Below are 21,010 nucleotides of genomic sequence, written 5' to 3' on the forward strand. Positions count from 1 at the left end.
TAACTATGTGCTACTGTAGTTTTGATCCTTTTTATTAGAAAATAAATGGTATATTAAATAAACTATGCACTTTTAATATGAACTAGTATAACAATATAACCTCAAAATGGTCAGATTCATTTGCATCATCCAGATGTATTTTTTCTTCAAACAGTGTCAAAGGGTCACGAATAAATAAGTGAGCAATGTGTTGTGCCAAAAGATGATCAATGCCTACAAAACCAAGAAATTGAGATATCCATTGTTAAAAAGCAAACCAGTTTATTAAATATAATGTGCACATTTATTTGCTTGCAGTAACTCAAAAGAGCTGAGGAGAGATGAAACAGTCACCACAAATACATGAATGAAATATTTTGAGTTTGATAGGAAATATGATAGCTGATTCATTCTTTCAGTCAAGAATGAAACTGCTTCCAAGATGAGGGATCACTGCAGAAAATTATCAACTACATCTAATGCTGCTTTGTGTTATACTTCAAGAACAGCTTGTTTAAATTAATCACAAGTAGTCCTTTTTAAGGATTGTGTCCGATTAAGGGGAAAAAAACAAGACAAAGGCATGGAGCCTCATTGTCACACTGATTTAAATACTTACCCTCTTTTACTAGATGCTCATAGATTTCTTTATCTATTGTCAAATCAATGTCATTGTACTTTTCACCGCATTCTGAGAGATAACTGTCTATGGAATCGTATCTGGATTTATTGATTCTGAAACGGTTGTTCTTCAATGGCTATGTAATTTAAGAAGAAAAATGTCTAGTACCTATTGTCATTATCTGCAAGAGATACTATAACACTGAGTCATTGTAGCATTGTAACCAAATGAAAACATATTTTTCAGTAATTTAACTGTTTAGTAATATGGACTATTCACATACACACACATGTATATATAATAAAAAAAATAAAAGGGCGTGGAGTGTTTAACAATAATTAACAAACATTATCAAATGATTAGATACAAAACCATAAGGCAAAAATAAAAATAAAATCCACTTTCAGTCAGAAAAAAGTAAAGAGAAGGACCTCTTCAATCAAAGAAAATCTTAAACAATCTAACAAGTGAGATGTGGATCAATCGCCACGCTAGAAAAGGTTAGATATAGTTAGAATGATGAAACATGGGAGGCAAGTGCCAAAATTCAACCAAATCTGCGTGAATTTTACTAATTTTATCTCCTGCTATAGGCAATAATATATTAATATACATGGTAAATATGAATATCAATATGCTTAATACTTTTTATGTCATACTCAGAACTCAAGATTTGAAATCTGATGGGAAAAGCTGTACACAAAACAGCACCTAAAAATCTGATCTAAAAATTTTCTCAGAATGCATAAAGCTGAAACTGTTTCCATATCTCTGTACTCTTTAATTTCTCAATTTTGATGACCTAATCTAATCAAACTTATCTGTCATAGAAGGTAAGCAAGGTTTGACTTTGGTATTCATTACAGAAATACCAGGGCTGTCAATTAGGGTGGAAAGCCAAAATGTATTTCAAACGTAGGCACTGGGAAACCATTTCCATTATTATTGCCAAGAAAAGTAGATTTAAAAATGTCTTCACTTTCTACATTCTAACAATTTAAATATGAAAAAATACTTAATGAGCAAAAAGCTTAAAAATTAATGAAAAAAGTTTTCAAGCACTCAGGAATGAAACATAAGTTTAGGAGGACAGATTTTTATGTGAGAACATGGATAGCTTGGCTAACCACTCTGGCAAACTCTTAATTGCTTTTCTCATAGCTCCTAAATGTCTCTCTCTTTAGAAAAACAAAATACAACCCCTGATGCAAAGAGAATGCTATTCCTTAATTTCAGTCACTATATATTTCTATTTTTCATTTCTCTTGCTCAATCCAGTTTGAAGACAAGATTACATCACACACATTTTTGCACACTTATTTGATAATTTTTTGACAAAAAAGAATTGTATCAGTGATTCTGCCTCTGCAAAATTAAAAGAAATACCAGAAGAATGTAAAACAATGAAGATCATACTAAGGAAACAACTGAAGCATTTTTAATAAACAGGCTTGCAACTCTGTAATGAATACATACTAGAGATGTATATATAAAACTCACATACCTCTAGACCCCTCTCCTCTCTTGTTCTGTCATCTACTGATGCAGATATAATTCCCCAACGGCAATCAACATCTGTCACATAGCCTCTGTAAAAAGGAGCTGCAGCACTTAAAGCCATCTAAGAGTATTTGAGAGAATGTAATGTAACATGTTATCAATGCAGTACCATATAAAGCTAGGCAAGTATGATCTTGAAATACAAGATGCTCTACTCATCCTCATCAAATTGCCATTATTTACAACTGTACGAATTGTTTTACTAGCCAAGCAGACTCCATTTGCACTCCAGTCACCATTTTACTACTCTGTTCTTTTTATTTATGCGTGCTCTAAAACAGTATCTGTCTTAAGAGATGCCTACAGAAGTGGTTCAATTAAGAATATTCGCTATGTCCCCAATTCTATTTAACAAGCAGTCATCTAATATTTCTTGTATGTTGTACAGTGGGTATCATCTGAACTTGTATTTATTTTGAACATCCAAAGCTACTGGTCTTTTTAAAATTATGTTCGGTTGATACTCTCATTCATGCCATTACAGAAAAAAAACTAGCTCAAAGTCAATATGACAAGTCCCCCTTCAATCCCAAGGTAGTGCATACTTCAAGTTTGAGGAATGTGAAAACTGAATCTGTAAGTTTAGTTTAGTTTTAGTTTTATTTGATTTCTATACCGCTCTTCTCCCTAGGGACTCAGGGCGGTTATGTAAGGACTATGAAAGTAAGTTTTTACATTTAGGCAAGAAAAATTACACACAGGTACACAATAGGTGGTACCTGGCTCAACAGCAGTAACTGGGAGAGGGATTTAGGAATCTTAGTGGACAACCAATATTAGTATGAGCCAGCAGTGTTAAAAACACCCAATGCAGTCCTAGGCTGCATCAACAGAGGGATAGTATCAAAGTCACGTGAAGTGTTACTACCGCTTTATAATGCCTTGGTAAGACCACATTTGGAATATTGCCTCGTTTTGGTCACCATGATTAAAAAAAGGTGTTAAGACTCTCAGAAGGCTGTAGAAAAGACCAACAAAGATGATTAGGGAGCTGGAGGCTAAAATATAATGAATGGTTGCAGGAACTGGGTATGTCTAGTCTAATAAAGAGAAGAACTGGGGTGACATAATAGTAGTTTTCCAATATTTGAAGGGCTGTCACAGAGAAGAGGGGGATGACTTATTCTCCAAAGCACCTGAGGGTAGGATAAGAGGCACTGGATGGAATCTTATTGAGAAGAGATCCAACCTAGAACTAAGGAGGAATTTCTTCACAGTTAGAATATTTAATCAACAAATAGTTTGCTTCCAGAAGTTGTGGCTGCTCCAACACTGCTAGTTTTAAAGAAGAGATTGGACAGCCATTTGTCTGGAATGGTATAGAGTCTCCTGCTTGAGCAGGAGGTTAGACTAGAAGACCTCCAAGGTCCCTTCCAACTCTGCTATTCTGTATTCTTATGAGGACAGTACTTTGAGGATAAAATATTATGTCAAGGTAAAATGTGGTACATGGGCATGGCAACAAATATTGCAACAAATACTTGCTGTATTTTTCCCCTCCAGCTCTAAGGAACAACTTGCAAACTTTTCTGATCTCTTTTATCCCTTCCATATAATTACCAATTATGGGAAATTTTAGCTTCACTTACTGAACATAAACTATCTCCACTAATTTACAAATCTTATTATTAATTGTTTTGAGGGTTGAACATGCTTTTAATCTTTTTTGAAACAGATTTTACAACAGCTTTTTAAAAACTGTTTTATGCTTGTACCTCCCATAATAAAGTATGTCTCTGAATAAAAATGTATACAACAGTAAAATGATTTCACTCACCACAATGGGGCAGATGGTGGCCAGCTGATCATAAAGGTATCTTGCTTCAAAAATGCTGCAGGCTTGGAATGTTACCTACATAATAAATAAAAATCTACCATGATTTATGATAAAAGTGCATTGTCAATGTTATTGCACTTTCCAGAAATGATAAACAATGAGTTCACTGAATTTTGAGCTGCAAGATTGTTTCTTTCCCATAGACATGGGATCATACCTATAGTGGGAATTAAGTCCCCTTTTTCCACCTTGCAGAATCTTGTTGCCATTAGGCAGGACAAATACTATCATATGCATTCTTTGCTTTTCAACATTCTTCCATAACATATTTCTATTTGGAAAGAAAAATAAACATGGAAATTCCACCATTGCTTTTCCTTCTTCCCCCAAAACAAAAATCACTTATACAGACTTACTCAAGAATTCAGTTCCCAATCTCAAGTTGATTTATGACATTTTGAGTATAGGTAGTCCTAAGCTTATGACAACTGGGACCAGAATTTCCATTTCTAAGCAAAGACACTTTTTTCAGTGCTGTGATCGTTCTGAATGGTCAATAAGCAAATGCTCGCAGGTTGAGGATTACTTGTATTCAAATATAAAGAGCAAAATTAGCCATATATCGAACATTTTCACTTATATTGTACAAGACCTAACTGTCTTACATATGTCATTCCTTTTTCCTTTAACTCTTCTAAGAATACAGACATTCATTCTTCACATCAGGCACCTTATTCTTCCTCACCATAAATATCAGGATGTGTCATTTCTGTATCAATCTTTCACTGGAACATTTATTTTGCAATTTTGATGCCTCCTTCTAAATACATCTATGCTCTTCATGATCTTTTTATTTTGCTATACATTGTGTGGCACTCTGCTCTTCTTTCATCTCTTTACATTTAATTCTTTGTTTTATCTATTTGCTTTGTTTGCAATTCACTGCCTTCAGATGTTTTAAGTATTCAGTCACTCATACTATTCATTTCCTTTCTTATGACTGAATTTTAGTTATTTCTGACTTTCCTTGTGTGTCTATTATATGATAAACTTGTATTATTTGCTGTCTACTACTGGTTTATCACTAGTTTACAAAACATTAACAATTACCACAGCTTGCCATGAACCTTGAATTAAGTTATTATTTCTGGAAAGGAGAAAAAAAGTGCATAATTGTGCAATGAACAGCAGGGAAAAATACATACATGTGATATATAAAATCTGGCTACCGAATAAGTAACTGTTATGAAAACAATACAAAACCAAAAGAGAGCAGTAAAAAAAAACCTTAAGAGTGTACTTATTCCAGTGAGTTTACCTGAAGGCAACAATTGCCCATGCCAAATCCCATGGCATCCATATATACATGATCGGGCTTAGCTGCTCTTGCTGCTTCACCATCATCCCTAGGAAACGTTTCTATAAACGGTGATGGAGTATTCTTGTCCTTAAATACTGCATAAGACATTTGACAAGAGGTTAAGCTCCTTGCTAATTTTTTTTTAATTTTTTTTAACAGTTAATTGCTTTTTTCCACTTACTTGGTACATTTATAACTACTTTTTCGCCTCTTCTATGTCGGATATTTCTCGTTAAAGTACTAAAAAAAAATATTCGGAGATGTCTCAAAACAGAAACATTTTTCAATAGTTTCAAAAGTTTTTAGATTAGTATTTGGTTTATGGGTGAAATGTCTTTTGCCTTCTCAATTACCCCTTACTACACACTTTCCTAACCTGCTACGCCGATTAAAAATTATATTTGCATTCAGTGAATTATTTGAAGCATCAACACTATCTTGATACAGAGAAACGAGAAATAATGTCAGAATAGAGCTTACCTATTTAACTTTACAGCAAGGTAACATTTCTAATAGTTGACAAGGAAAAGCAAGAAGAGAAAAAAGAATAGGGAGCCTATGCATCACAGTCCCAAAGAGGTTTCTTCACAGATAAAACAGGATTTCCTAACTGGGGCTTGTATGCATAACCAAACTTATTTTCAATTAACCCATTTGAAAGCGTTCAGTTTTTGTTGCTGGTTGATACCTCATGAACAATTTATCTAGAGCCTTCCATTATGTCTGAACTAGGAATTATTTGTTTCTTTTTGTAAAACTTGTGTGTTCTGGCCATAAATACAAGGGGAAAAAAAGTAGTCCTCGTTTAAGTAAAGGGAATTGGTACCGGCAGCTGTGTTAAGAGAAATGGTCACTAAGAGAAAAATCACCTGACTTGGCCAGGTTTTCCTTTCCCCGCTTCCCTGCCCTTTGGAATGCTTCGCCCGAATGCTGGGAAGGCAACTCCAAACTGACAAGGCTAATCAGTTTCAAACCTTGGGCTTTTAACAGAATTAATATTTGTGTTTATATTCAGAAACTGCTTGTGGGTTTTTTTTTTCTTTTTTGCTCTTGTTTAAGCCATTTTTCTGCTCTGCTAGAGGGAACAAAAGATAAAAAAAAACAAGCCATTTCTGTATGCAATTTGTCCTGTGCCTGATCTGCTCCCCCTCCGCCCCACAGACTAGAGATTAGAAAGGAATTACACGAGAGCAAGCAGGTACAAACTGCGGAATACACTGGACATTTTTCGTAGCTGTTCCTGGCCAGCCTTGAGAAAAGATTGCCTTAGCCAGTGAGGTTCCTGATCAGCCTTGATAAAGCAACTACCTCTCTAGACTTGAGGGAAATTGCCTTTGTTGGGTTTCTAGATATGCCTTACATTGGCTGGACACATCTGTCACAGCTGCAGTGAAAGGGAAAGGTAAATGGACTAGACGCAGTGAGGCAGGCCTCCCATGGGTGGTTGGGGGGGGGGGAGACGAGGCCAAGGTGGCTGAGGCCTTCTAGCCCATGGTGGGGAAGGAACTGCAGTGCTACTGCATTTGTAAGGGTCATATTTTGATCACACGACTGCAGAAACGCTGCCATGGTTGGAACTTTGGATAGAAGTTGTAAGTCCCTTACATCAGTACCATCATAATTTTGAATGGTTGCTAAACAAACAGTTGTAAGTTGAAGATTACCTACTGAGGTTTTGAGCCCATAAAACATAAAGTGCTCATCTTACAAATGGAAATCCTCAATTCTCAAAAACATTATAAATATATACAGCATATAAATTCTCACCTGCCACAAAAAATCCTATAACTTGATCTGAGACTATTTAGTCTCCACAGATCAAAAACATATGCAACAAAGTTCATGGACAACCTACAACTATATAAAATTAGATCTCAAAAAAAAAATCACAGAAGGCAGACAATGCAAGAAGATACACAAATCAGAAACTCAACGGCCAATTCCTTTATGTGTGCCTTCGTGCACATTTAAGTTGACCCACAGAAAGAACAACCTTCTCTATCACATGTAAAACATATAGCGAGCAGTAGACAAAAATAAAACTAAAAACCTTATCGAAATGTTAAATGATCTCAAATACAACGTCTAAGGTTATGGAAAACTGCAGACACAAAGACAAGCTACCTCTGAATCTCTTCTAAAATAGCATTGCCTGCAGAGTTAATGTTATAAAGGATGGGACTTTTGGCAGCCTACTAAAAGCATTGATAAAACTAGTATATAGAAAGAGTAACTGCATTCAACATGAGTGGTGAACCTCACACCAAATTTAAATTTGGAATATTATTATAATAAATTAGCATATATCACATCATCTACATTTACAGTATATCTGTATTCCTATTCAAAGGATACTTACCTAAACCTGGGATGATTGTTTATAGCCTCATCTGGGAAGAAAAGAGACTTTGAGGCTCCCGCCTCAATAGGTGTTGGATGATACTCTGGTATCGTAAATCCTGGACAACCTAACCTATAAATTCCAATCAAATTGTGATAATTTAAGATCTCTAGCTGATAAAGATTTATTTAGTAAAGTTATATTAGAAATATTCCAGAACAAAAGTAAAACCAAAGTTTATTAAGATTAGTACTTATGTGTTATGGCACAACTCTTCTATAGACACTAATCAAAAGGGTTACAGGCAGTGGTGGGATTCAAACACCTGAACAACAGGTTCTCATATTTGATGCAGGCCTGGGCCTCCGATGCCTAGAATGGACTTCCGGAAGTGGCATCATGCACTTCCAGTGGGCTGTTCTAGGCCTGGGAGGACTCCTCTAGGACTCCGATGCCTAGAACGGACTTCCAGAAGTGGTGTCCATGCACTTCTGGTGGACTGTTCTAGGCCTGGCCTCCGAGGCCTAGACTGGACGACTGGAAGCCAGTCAGTTCTCCGAATTCAGGTAAATTTAGCTACTAGTTCTCCAGAACCGGTGCAAACCAGCTGAATCCCACCACCAATTAAAATAGGTTAGTCTTGTTTCTGCCAAAAAACCTGATCCAAAACAGATAAGAAATTTACCAAACATACTTTAAGTAGAAAGCAGCTTTCTAGTGCAATGGTTTTCAACTTTTTCTTCAGCATGGGCCCCCTTTAAAGATCTTTTGTGACCATAGACCATGGCCTCCCAGGGATTTATGGACCACCACCACTGTTCTACTGTATTAAATGTATTAATATATTAAAAATCCCTCATTAAACATTAGGATATATGGATCAACTCTGATAAAATTTGAAAAAATGAAGTTATTTAATGTTTATATTCAAAGCACTGAATCAGGTTTATTCCATTTTCCAAATGGTTTGAAATCATCTGGCATCTGATTCAATCCAATCAACTCCAGATCAAATCTTAAAAAATAGCTAAAATTAAAATTAATATAATACTCCATTGAAGTATACTTTTTATATAGAAATTTGATGCCATCACATATGAGGATCGCTACCAATTTTAATGAATTTAAAAGGAGGCTGGCCAAATTCATGGAGGATTGTAGTATCAACGACTTCTAGTCTTGATGTTACTTGCTATCTCTACAATCCCAGATGGCATGATTTGATTACTAGCTGCTAGGAAGAGATAGCAGAAAAGAGTCAACTTCCTATCTCTCAGCTTCCTAAACACATCTAGTTGGACACTCTAACGTGGAATGCTGGAATATAAATATGGGCCACTGGCCTAATCAACTGGATTTTTCATGTTTTTTATTGTACAGAAACAATTATAAGCATGAGATATCATGCTGCACTGAAATGATTAAGGAATTAATAGAAATTCCGTAGAACAACCATTTATATAGATCATCTGTAGATATTTAGAGTGGCCAAAATCTGTAATGGTCGACATACATACATACTTTTCAATATTTTTGCATAAATATGACATACATGACCACAGAAGTTCTAAAACGTAATTAAAATAATTCAATTAAACAAATCAAAAACATTATACTTGTTCATATTTTTATCAAGGCAAATGATCCAAAGCTACATGTCTATATGTGACAAAATATATGAACCTTTCTTTTCAGTTATTGGTGTGCCAATTACTTTGATATGACCATTCCAAAATATCAACTTTCTTCTGCTTTAAGTGTTTTCAGTGATACAACTTGTGTTTTTGTCATTGTCTAGCTGCCTGATTCCCTTTGTCTTGAGCTTAATTCATAGATGGATACCCTGACATTTTCCTATAATATTTACTGGTACAATTCAGAATTCATAGTTGTATTAATGATGGCAAGCAGCTCTTGTCCAGAGGCAACAAACAGGCACAAACCATGATATAGGTAGTCCTTGCTTAATGATTGGCCACTTACAACTGCTTAGTAATTGGTTGAAATTACAACAGACATTCCCCCCCCCAAAGATGGTCTGATTCTAGAATTCTGATGACGGCACCCCTCCCCAAAACCACAAGACCGCAACTTGGACACTTGGCAACCAGCTCATCAGTATGGCTGGTTGCAGCATTCTGTGGTTTCTGATAAAAGACACCCATAAGAATGAATTAATTTGCTTAAAGACTGCCACAAAAAAAGTTGTAAAATCAGGTCGCTCACATGGGCACCTCAACTTATGACCGTCATGTGTTAACAACAGAAAAGCAATAGCATTTTGGTTTATAAACCCACCCCTTAGTGCTTTTATAGCATTCTCTGGGCAGTTTACAATGTCCATTATTTGCATGTTGCCCTCAACAATCGGGGTCCTCATTTTACCAACCTTGGAAGGATGGAAAGCCGAGTCAACCTTGAGCTCCATCAGGATTGAACTCCAGGTTATGGGTAGAGTTTGCCTGCAATACTGCATTATAACTGTGCTACCAGGGCTCTTATGGAAAAAAATCCATAAGAGAAATTGCAGGGTCCATTATGGTTATAGATTGAGGACTATTTATTTTGCCATGTTTCTCAGATGAGATAAGGTTCTTACACTGGAATGCAGCGTTCGTCTTTTGTCAAACATAACAGTTTCATTGAAACAAAGAAGTTAGATCCATCCACAGAACATTCTTCCAATAACCTTTTGATTTGCTTGGATCATTTTCCTCAGGAAATAAACAGTTGTAATACTTTGATTCATTTGCTTAATTGGATTCTCTTTGTCTAATTTTAGGAGTTGTGTGGAGAACAGATCAAGTTTTAGGTTATATTTATGCAGAAATACTGAAAATTCAAACAAGTTCACAAACTTTTAAGCACTGCTGCAGATATAACTAAGAAGCAGTGGCTCTAAACAGGAAATAGTTTATGGTGAATCTTCCTCTTTTTAAAATAGCTTTAGTAATAAAACTTTCTTCTGAGTCACGGCCACCTGAAACCATTATATTTTCAAAGTATTAGAGAAACAGAATCTAACCTTGGAAATGATGTGACAGTGCAAACAGCTTCATCTTTTTTTAGTACTGAAGCAGCTTCCTGGCGCCGCTTCCTCATGTTGTCCTGTACAGTGTTAAATTCAGACATTGTTCCTCCATAGGGTTGCCCAGGAGTCCCTTCGATCATGTAGCTTCCATATTCTGGTCTCCATAATGTTGGATGGCTGAAAAATCAAATGAAATCTGAAAGTATTTTGTACAACAAAGTATACTTACGTAGCATGCAACTGTAATTTAGCTTTTAACTCTGAACCATACAAAAACAGGTAACAACCCTTACTCAGGATGGTGATGGCTTAATCTAGTACCTTAATTTGCTTACAACAGGTGTCCCCAACCTGTGGGCTGTGAGGAGACTGCAACTGGGCCACGGAAACAGCCGGCAAGCACACATGCACACCCTCACTTGTGCGAGTAGCGTGCACACGCTCCATTTGCATGAACACCGGGTGTGCGTGCATGTCACTAACGCAAATGGAGCTGAATGTACATGCGCTTGCTAGCTGCTCAAGTGGAACCATCCCCTCTCCCCTCCACCAGTCTGCAAAGCCAGAAATGTTGGGGAACTTTGGTTTAGAGTGTGTTTTATGGTTATTATCTTATTATCTTTTGGGGAGAAAATATGCAGTAATATAAGTACAGCAGCACTGTACCGCACATAATTCATCTTTAGGTCATCAAAACCAATGAAGATATTTAAAAACATTGTATTCTGCCCATTCTTCAAATATACAATTAAATATTTTAATAATTAAATATTAAATTAAAAAAGATATGCCACTGTGTTGCTGCAAGTTGAAAACACTGATCTTTTAGGCTGTATGCAAACAGGTATTATTTATGAAAATGCATTTCTCATGGTTTAGAAAATGAGAGCCAATTTGGTGAATTGATTAAAGAAACCAGTTACAACTGAGAGAATGCAAATTTTGGCCTGTATTAGCCAGCTGGATACCTTTGGGACCAGTCAGTCTTTCTCATGGCAATGGCAAACTACTTCCAAAAACATTGCTATAAAAACTCCATGGACCTGCCCAGGCAGGAGTCAAAAGTCACTTGTAAGAGACAGATGAATTGAAATACATGCAGATTAATAACCTGGCTAAATTTCAGCATGTATTTCTGTGAGCTGATGGTACTTACTTTGGATTTATTCTTTCGCCTTTTTCTTGCAAAGTATGAAGTAATTCTTCTCCAGTTAAAGACAACCGTGCTCTCTTATTTTTATGGTCAAAAGCTACTAACATATACTCCACCTAAAAGGCAAAGTAAGTTTATAATATAATTTTTAGCTCACAAAACAGAAAAACACCAAGTAGTTCACAAATTGGTCACTTGAGGAATTATAATTTTTAAAAGCAGCCTTCGTGGTAATGTTTTCTAAATGGGAATATTTAAAAATATATACTTTTTTATTTTTGCATATGAAGCTGCAAATTTTACAAGTCCCTTTTGCCCACAATATATCAGTAAAGAGTAATATTTACTCATGAGTTGCACAATGGTTTCTAGCCTCCTCCAGGTGGTTTTGATCAAGGATGATCAAAAGAAGCCTAAGCTTCTTTTCCAATCCATTCTACTTAGGTTTATCTCAATATTTTGTTCACAAATGTTCACTTTTAAGACTGCAGCTACTCAAAATATAGACGGCAACTAAAGTGAATGATAGGAAACTATAGCATCCAGCATTACAAACAGCCAAAATCCAAATAAAACCCATCCTAGTCCTTTTTAAATCACAAGTTTAAATGAGGCTATTAAAAAGGTATGTATATTATATTTAACAATATAAACTGTCTTAGAAAATATAAACTGTATACCTTTCAGTACAATTTTATGGCTTGCTAACTCAAACTGTTTTTCTTGCTGACTTCATGAGAATGACAAAGCTATCTTATCGACCTTTCCAACGTGCAATTTATTTACAATGTGGTCCTTGTGCAGAATAACAGGATATTATTCTGTACCAAATTGAACTAAACAGAACTTAGCCGCTCTTCAAGTTTATCCTAGCAGCCACGTCCAGTTACCTTTCCCAAGTTCAAAACAGAAGCGATGTATGATATCCAGGAAATCTAACTGAAACATTTTGATTGTATTTTAGCAAAATGTTGAGAAAATGAATGATCCCAAAGAACTTATCTTTGATTATAGCAAGAGAGGTATTCCCTTGCTTTGCTCAGTCAGTAGAAATCTACTGCTTCTAAAAAGCATTTCGCCTTTCAAAGCAGCAGGGAAGAAAGGAGTAGCTATTAGCAGCATTAGTGTGGCAGATTGATTCTACATTTAAAAACCTTAAGTTTTTCAATAAAAACTAATGTACATTCACTTTTCAGCTCGCCTCTATAACTTTTAAGGTCTACCTGTATTAGTTTTGGCAGCACAAAATAGAGATTTATAAAAGGAAATAAAGTGAAAAACATGGTTGCTTCTAGTTTCCTAAATATTATTATAAAATTTCAAATATGAGAAGCTGTTAAAGCAAGCTACTTATAAATCTTCCTGTTTCCTTTTGTTTCTGTTCAGCAAACAGAATGGAGGAAAAACACAGCATTAAGAATATTAACAATGCACATATTAACAATCTTTATTGCCAGTAGTAATCTGCAAATATATGCTTGCTTTACCTAGAATGTTATTCCCAGATCATCTGAAACTTGATTTTTATTTTTTCAGGAAATAACCTCTTCTGTTACTACTTGAAAATAACAATACATTCACTAAGTTTCATTAGAATGCATAATGTATATTTTGAATTTGAATGAGGAGGGGGAAAAACTAGGGGGGAGGGAAAAAGCCAAAGTGGGGCTGCAGTAGATAAGGAAAATATCAACAAAAAACAATAACTTCTTTCATTGGTGCAGAAACAAACATAAAATAGAAATCCATTTCTTAGGCAGCATTGGTGCATTTCTGCAGAGATAATGCAACTTTCTAATGTCAATAGACAACATTTAGTCAAAGATAATAGTGAAGCTAGGCATCAAGCAAGCCTATAGGGCAATTTCAAAGACAAATAGAGCACAAATCCTAGTTTGGTTAAAGCTTACATTTTCTTCATGTTTGTAGGTAATGAAACAAAACTTAACCGGGGTGAAGGAGTCAGTTTGTCTTTTCAGCTTGCTGAAAGTTTCATTATGCAGAGTGTTTATTGTGTAGCATCAATTTGTAGATCAGAGTGTACTACCAGCAAAAGATCCTTAAAACTCCTTTCATTTCACTAAGAACAGGTTTTACATTAAGTTTGAATTTCAGATTTCTAACATAAATTTGTTTTGTATTAAAAAGCAAACATGATGCATCTAATCTCATAAAAGCTTATATAGTGGAAGAAAAATCAGTAATCTTAATACCAAGAAATGGCACTGTTATATGTTTCCACAGTATAGCAAACTAAGGATTAACAAAAGCAAAAATTTGAAGCATAACAAAGCATTTTTTAAACTATAGATTGAACCTAATGATACCACTCAGATTATTATTCTATCAGTAAACCCATTTTATTATAGAAGAGCATTATAAAAATACTGTATCATTTGCTTGGATATGTATAAAAGTATAAGAACTTTAACAACATCTCTACTCTACAGTTATAACCAAAGCTGATGATCTTTTATACTAGTATAAGAATATGTATGTCCACCTATTTCCATAAATCTTAAAATTTAACTCTGGGTTTATTTCTTTTCTATTTATGATTTTTGTATGTATCTGCATTTTCTTATAAAACACAAAAATACTGAGGTTTTGGCATCTTAAATACACAATATATGGTATGTTATACTAAAAAGCATTAATAGAATAGATTTCTATTTTCTACATATTAACTAAGCCCATATTGTTTAAATACTGTACATTTTAATATCAGAAGGACCTAAGTTTTGTCTTTTAACAAGTTATAATTTGTGCTAAGTACCATTTGAATACTATTTATTAAAGGCAAAAATATATTAAAAGCAGAATGTGTGTCAGCTAATTTGTTTTGAAACTTAACTCATACTGCTCGACAGATTAAAAATTTGTCTTTATCATTTTCTTTATTAAAATTATATCCTGCCACTATTAAAAACAAGTCTTAATGGTTTGCACTAGGAGTGCAATCCAATACACTTTCCTGAGAGTCAGATCTACCAAACACTGGGGCCTATTTCAGGTAAGTGGGATGAACATAATCTGTAAAAACTTCAAATTCATCCCTAACAAATTTTAACTTTAAATTTAGCGTATTTTGAATATAGCAGAAATAACCATAGGAAATTAGGAGACCTAGGCCAATTTTTCTATTGCAGAAGCTGCATATATGATTACACTCAAGTTAGTATTGATAGTTTTAATCAAGTTAAGACCTGTCCAATATTGTTAACTCTGATTACAAAAACTGTTACTTCCTTTTATTTCTGTCCCAAGGCTAAAATAATGTTTTAACAATCTGAAAGATCTGTCTCTTGGTGAGGCAAGTTAGGAGGTATATAAGGAAACTGTTCAAACATAACCCTTCAAAATTGCAGCTAACAAACCAGGAACTCTCTTGATAATTATAACTTCCAGACATGGTCTGCAAAAATCTGGATGATCAATAGACATAAACAAAGTGATAAATAAACCATCTAATGGTCAACCAGTTTTTCAGATCTGATTTGGTAACACTAGCTTAATATTATATCTGGATACCTAGCTCTCTTAATATACGAAAGTCATAAGTTAGAGAGTTTTTTTTCTGGATGCTTCATTCCTTAATAATCCAGGTTTGTTACAAGAGAAACAAGACAGATGTATTGCTTAGCAAATCACAAATGGAGGTTTCATAGTTTGTTTTGTTCCAGGCAGAAAACTAAGAGAAGCAATAGACTTATGGTCACTATTTCTTATTCCTGGTGAGAATTTGCTAATTTCTAAAACTAATATCTATGCACTTTATATATAACTTTTCAAGACTTTTTTATTGGCAACTTGATTTCCTGGAATGGAAAATAAGCACACAAGAATTACACAATTCTATAACTACAGCATATGCACAAAGCTATCGATCTTGATGAAAGGTGGAAGTATATGCTTTGCAAATAGATGGTTACAGATTTTGTTCCTGATATCTACAGATAATATGAAGAATATTTAAAAGAACTACTAGCAAGTGAGTTTATACTAATGAGGTACGGGAATCAGTTACATAACACATTTTTTCTACTTTTTATAAATACACATCTATGAATAAGTTGCATTCATAGATGTGTATTTATAAAAAGTAGAAAAAAAATGTACAACTTACTAAAAAATTGAACCCATCAATACTTATAAATGTGAGATTTGTAGATTTAATTACCTGATTTATCTTAATTACAAAAGTATTAGCTATTTTTCTTATGTACATTTTTTATACAGGCATCCATTTTCAGTGTTTGTGATGTACCATGCCCCTGGGCATCACAAGTCTGGAGTTGTCTCATGAAATCTTTTTTTTAATAATGTATAGAGCAATTATCATAGCTCTAATGTACAAAATTGTATGGATTTGTAAAACATAAGTTTTCTTCAGTATTAGCACACAACATAAATTTCGATTTTGGAGCTTGTAAATTGAGAGTTTAGAATCTTTGAGGATGAAAGAAAAGATCTCAAGAAAAAGTTTAATTTTGAAACTCCTCTTGGGTATCAATTTGGAGAAAAGATTCAAGTAGGCCTTGTCTAATATTGTATTCAAAAGTCACTATCAAAGTGTATCTGAAGGTTTCTCTTCAAATCAGTACCTCTTTAAGAGAATGTGATGGGCTAAATTGTTATTTTCATATATTATGAATGTTACATAAAAGTTTTCATTCTTAGAAAGCCTCATTTTCACAATGAAATAAATTATTTGGACATAGAAAAACTAATTATATACAAAAAGATGTCAGCAATTAGTTCATACTGTTATTTTGCTTTACTTAATCTACACAGTGCTCTAAGTTTTAAGAAAAAGCTTTACAGAGAATTTAGAAAAGGTTTACAGTTCTGCTTCAATTACAATGTCAAGCAATTCAATTCATATTAAATGTTTTTTTCTAGTTTCATTTACCTGACAGTCATTTTCAATGGGAAATGTAGTTATTTATGTATTTTTTGCAAACCATGTGGAAATTGTTAAATGTCCTACTTAAAAAAATTGGAAGAATGCAAACATATAGAGAATAAGCAGTCAAAAATTCTTCAAAACATATGAAACATGAGGAAATAATAAGCTTTGTAGGTTGTCGATATCCCGCTTTCTGGATTAACTAAGTTATATCACAGGCTACAATGTCTGGGAACAAATGGCTTATAGCCTTTATAAATAAAACAAAATTGATTAATACATTCACTCAATTCCAGAAAATTAACTGAGTAAGAGAACTCTGGATATCATTGACTTCAAATAGTATCCTTCCCATGACCCAACTCAACTTTAGTGTTTGATGCCTCAAGTAAGTACAGTAATGCCAATTATTCTGAGAACATCCCTAGCTCTTGAGCAATATATAACTTTTAAATTTAAAAAGACGATACTGTAATAATCTGTTAAGATACTACTGGATTTGTATTATAAGGTACATATCTATCAAGTATAGAACCTTAAGATTATAGGGGCCTCTGTCAAATAACTCTTTGGCTTTCATTACTATAGTAATACACAGCATACTAGCAGGACATTAATTGTTAACTAGGATGGAGCACAATGAAATATAAATACAAAACTGCGTACAGATGAACAGATTCATTCATACATACACATCTGTAATCTGATCTTCTGCTATCCAAACCAAAATTTCCAAGCTACAGTTGTTACTATACCACTAACATAAAAAACCCAAGGCAAGAAAAAGGTAAACGAGTGATATCTAACCGTTAAAACAATCTTCAAGAGGCAGAAATCCATAAGCTAATATTGCTTTTTCCATCTAAGGAATTTTCTTAAGAATTGCCGAAGATCAAACCCCTCCCGGGCAAAAGCAATCGGAAAAAAAAAAGAAAAAGAACGGAAGATAAAATTTACTTTCCCACCAGTTTCGGATCGTACAGGCTATTCCAGTCAACGGTACCAAAAAAAAAAGGGAAATAAATGCCGGCTTGCGAAACCAGCCTCAGGTAAAGGTGAGCGACAGGGAAAAGGGGACTTGACCGCTGGCCGGTCTGTTTTCTAGCTTCACATCTAAGGTCAGTTGAGGAAACTCCGATTAAGTAAACGGATCGCCTCTTTTTTTTCTTTTCTTTTTTTCACCCCCCTAGCGCTCGCCGGCCCCCCCCCGCCGCCCAATATTTCGCAGGCGCAGAGCCAGAAGCCTCCGCTTCTTTCTCGCAGCCCCGACCGACCTTCCGCTACCTGAAAAGACGGGAATGGCGGCCTATCAATCGGGAGGCTTTCCCAACGCCCGCAAATGGATGGGATAGCGCGGGCTTGAAAAGAAGCAAGCCGAAGAATTCCCTCCCTCCCTCCCTCCCCCTCTCCCCGTAAGCCCGGCCGGCTTTCCGAAGACGGCTTTCCTTTCGCCGTGAGTGTGAGTGTGTGTGTGTGTGTGTGTGTGGGAAGCGCTCACCTCGTCGCCCCACTTGAGCACGTCCTTGTGCCTCTCCCCGACGGCTCGGTAGATGTGCAGGAACTGCTGGATGCCGTGTTTGCGCACGTGCTCCGCGTGCCGCTGCGTCTTCTCCCAGCTGAGCGGCGAGCCCTGAGACAGAAGCCCCATGGCTCTCCGGGGGAAGAGGCGCCCGGAGCGCGAGGAGAGCGCGAGCGGAGGAGCGCGGAAGAAGCGAGCTGCTGAGGCCGCCGCCGCTGCTGCTGCCGTGACAACTCCGACAGAGCAGCGCGGGCCAGAAAGCCGCCGACAAAACAAAACAAAACAAAAAAAAAACTACTTCAGGCGGCGGGAAACACGCAAGGAGAATCCACTCGCGGCAGGCGTAGGGGGGGAGCTGGCTAGGCAAAAGGAGGAAAAAAAGGGCGCTCCCGCCGCCCTCCCGAGCCTCCGCTTGCCAGCGGCCGGCACCGAACCAGGGACGAGGGCGACCCCCCTCTGCCCTGGCTTCGCGGGCTCGGGTACTTTCAAGGGAAACCCGAGAAGGTTGAGGGCTCCGGCAGCCGCCTCCGGTATGGTTCTGACCGTCCCCCCGGGAGGAATCGCGTGACACGTGACCGAGGAGCAGGGCGGAGAATACAGGCGCTCTCTCGCGCACGGTCGGTTTCTGGTCCCGCGCGCGCCGAGGGGGAAGGAAGAGGTGACAGGGACAGACCTCGCGTCATGCGGTGACTCAGCACTTTTCCGCTCCAGCTCCGCTCCCCCTCCCTTTGGGTTCTTTCTCATCGGCGTTGGGAACTTGAGGGCGCTCTTCTGGGTTTTCTCTTAACACCCCCCCCTCCCCAATACACACGCAAACACAATCGGCCAATTTCAAAGAAGGCGGTCTGTAATGTAGTGGGTGCCCTGGATACATAACACGGTCATTGAACCATTGTTCTTTATAAACGGGACCACTGAGAATAGCATCAGGGGGAAGATCTGCAAATAGAAAGAGAAAGATTGTGGGGAAAGAAACTGTGAGTGTCAATAGTAATAGGCGACTTGGGAGCAATCCCAAAACAACCGAACACCATCAATATTGACGTTCACCATCAGTCATTTGCAGAAAGCATCCTGTAACACCACAGCTTCCTATCCCAGGTCCTTGGGAAGGACCCAATAGGCCGGGGGTCTTCAAACTTGGCTCTTTTATGACTCGTGGACTTCAACTCCCAGAATTCCTCAGCCAGCCATGCTGGCTGAGGAATTCTGGAAGTTGAAGTCCACGAGTTATAAAAGGGCCAAGTTTGAAGACCCCTGCAATAGGCAGACAAAAAATGTCAAACGCAGAGTCTAAACAAACAATAATGGTGCAATTATGTGTGTGTGCGCACATGTATATTATGTATGTTCAGGTTGACTTAGAAACTGGTATGTTTGCATGTTCTCAGGGCCATGCTTAACTGGATCATGATAAGGAGGAAATTAACTTCAGCCAACTGATCCAAAGGGGTATTTTTAGTTTCAAACAGATCCCAGTCTATTTAATGCTAGATTCACACACACACCCCACACAGAAACAAAGTTGAGGGTATATTTTATAGCCATCTGCAGTAAAGGCCCCACATTGTATAATCTTTCTAAAGATTTAATTTATATTTTTGTTTTCACACACCCCCTTGAATGTAAAGTCTCTTAACAAGACCATTTGGAGAGGATTTTCCTTTTTTTCTCAAATAAAAAATCAGAATGTGGTAAAGATAGTGCTGCCCTCCAATTTCCTTCATGATCCTTTGTATAATTGTAAACAATATCTGATTCCTAGATCAGACTGCATGATGATAACTAGGTTAGGTGAAGTTCCAATTACCTGTATTCTCCAAATACAACCCCTCCCTCCCTCCCTCCCTCTCTCTCTCTCTCTCTCTGTGTTTAAGGAACTATTTAAATTGTGGCAGGCTTTTTCAAATAATTTTCTTAAGAGGATTCAAAATAAATAATGCATCCAAGTGAACAACAAATTACTGGAAAAAGGACTGGGGAAATATATGCTACAAATCATACAATACACAAAGATCCTTCAACATTACCTGAGAATATCAACATAAAATTAAAACCACAAAGGCTGCTGTATTAGAATAAAATCATGCCCTTTGTACCTTAGTTTACCTACCACTCGGGAGGAGCGGGTGTATCATTTCATGTTTGCATAAGGCATATGTGCAGGTGCACATTCACTTATGGCAGAGTGAATAAATCTCACAGTTACTGACTGCTGCTTCTATAGCTTCACCAGAGTTGATATTCTCATGATTAAACCTGAGATCAGTCATATTGTTAGGTAATGAACAATCAGTGATGTGGGGATGCTGTGAGGGACATATGACTTTTCCTATGTTCCTATAGCCTGGGAATGTTTTCCCATCACTGGTAGTGAACTGCAGTACAAATGACAATCAAATGTTGTATTTAAAGTGGGGTGAACTTGGTCCTAAATACTGCATATAAAATAGTTTATAATTAGGCTTTTTTACTGGGACAAAAAAAATCCATTTGATCTTGACTGAATAAATTTGACTCCTCAGCTGTAGAGTGGAGTAGTTCTTTGATCTGTTATTTGCTAACATATGTCAAGACGTGCATGCCATCACAATATCTCAAAACTACCAGCTGGTGATATTGTTTAATACTATGTCCACTCTACCTCAATCCCCCCCAATCTAATTTAAATTCTAATATAAAATGGATTGTGAAAGATATTTGTGTATACTTAGGAGTCAAACTTACTGTTTAAAAAAGAGTCAATTTGCTTCAGGCAG

The 21,010-nt window shown here is 36.5% G+C and overlaps 1 protein-coding gene across 1 annotated transcript in view; it reads right to left on the reverse strand.

Annotated features, from left to right (window-relative positions):
- The window catches only part of GCLC (glutamate-cysteine ligase catalytic subunit), a 32,778-nt gene extending 14,045 nt beyond the window's left edge, over window positions 1-18,733 (reverse strand). Inside the window, exons 1-10 of the mRNA XM_083348059.1 lie at window positions 18,231-18,733; window positions 11,827-11,939; window positions 10,665-10,847; window positions 7,658-7,771; window positions 5,480-5,538; window positions 5,257-5,393; window positions 3,939-4,013; window positions 2,106-2,222; window positions 599-737; window positions 101-213 (exon numbers count right to left, since the gene is read on the reverse strand). Of these exons, the coding sequence (XP_083204185.1) occupies window positions 101-213; window positions 599-737; window positions 2,106-2,222; window positions 3,939-4,013; window positions 5,257-5,393; window positions 5,480-5,538; window positions 7,658-7,771; window positions 10,665-10,847; window positions 11,827-11,939; window positions 18,231-18,380 (1,200 nt within the window). The 5' untranslated portion in view covers window positions 18,381-18,733. The remainder of the gene's footprint in view (window positions 1-100; window positions 214-598; window positions 738-2,105; window positions 2,223-3,938; window positions 4,014-5,256; window positions 5,394-5,479; window positions 5,539-7,657; window positions 7,772-10,664; window positions 10,848-11,826; window positions 11,940-18,230) is intronic.
- Between the last annotated feature and the right edge of the window lie 2,277 nt (window positions 18,734-21,010).

The sequence above is a fragment of the Vipera ursinii genome, assembly GCF_947247035.1.
Source record: "Vipera ursinii genome assembly, chromosome: 1".
In the NCBI taxonomy this organism is placed as follows: Eukaryota; Metazoa; Chordata; class Lepidosauria; order Squamata; family Viperidae; genus Vipera; species Vipera ursinii.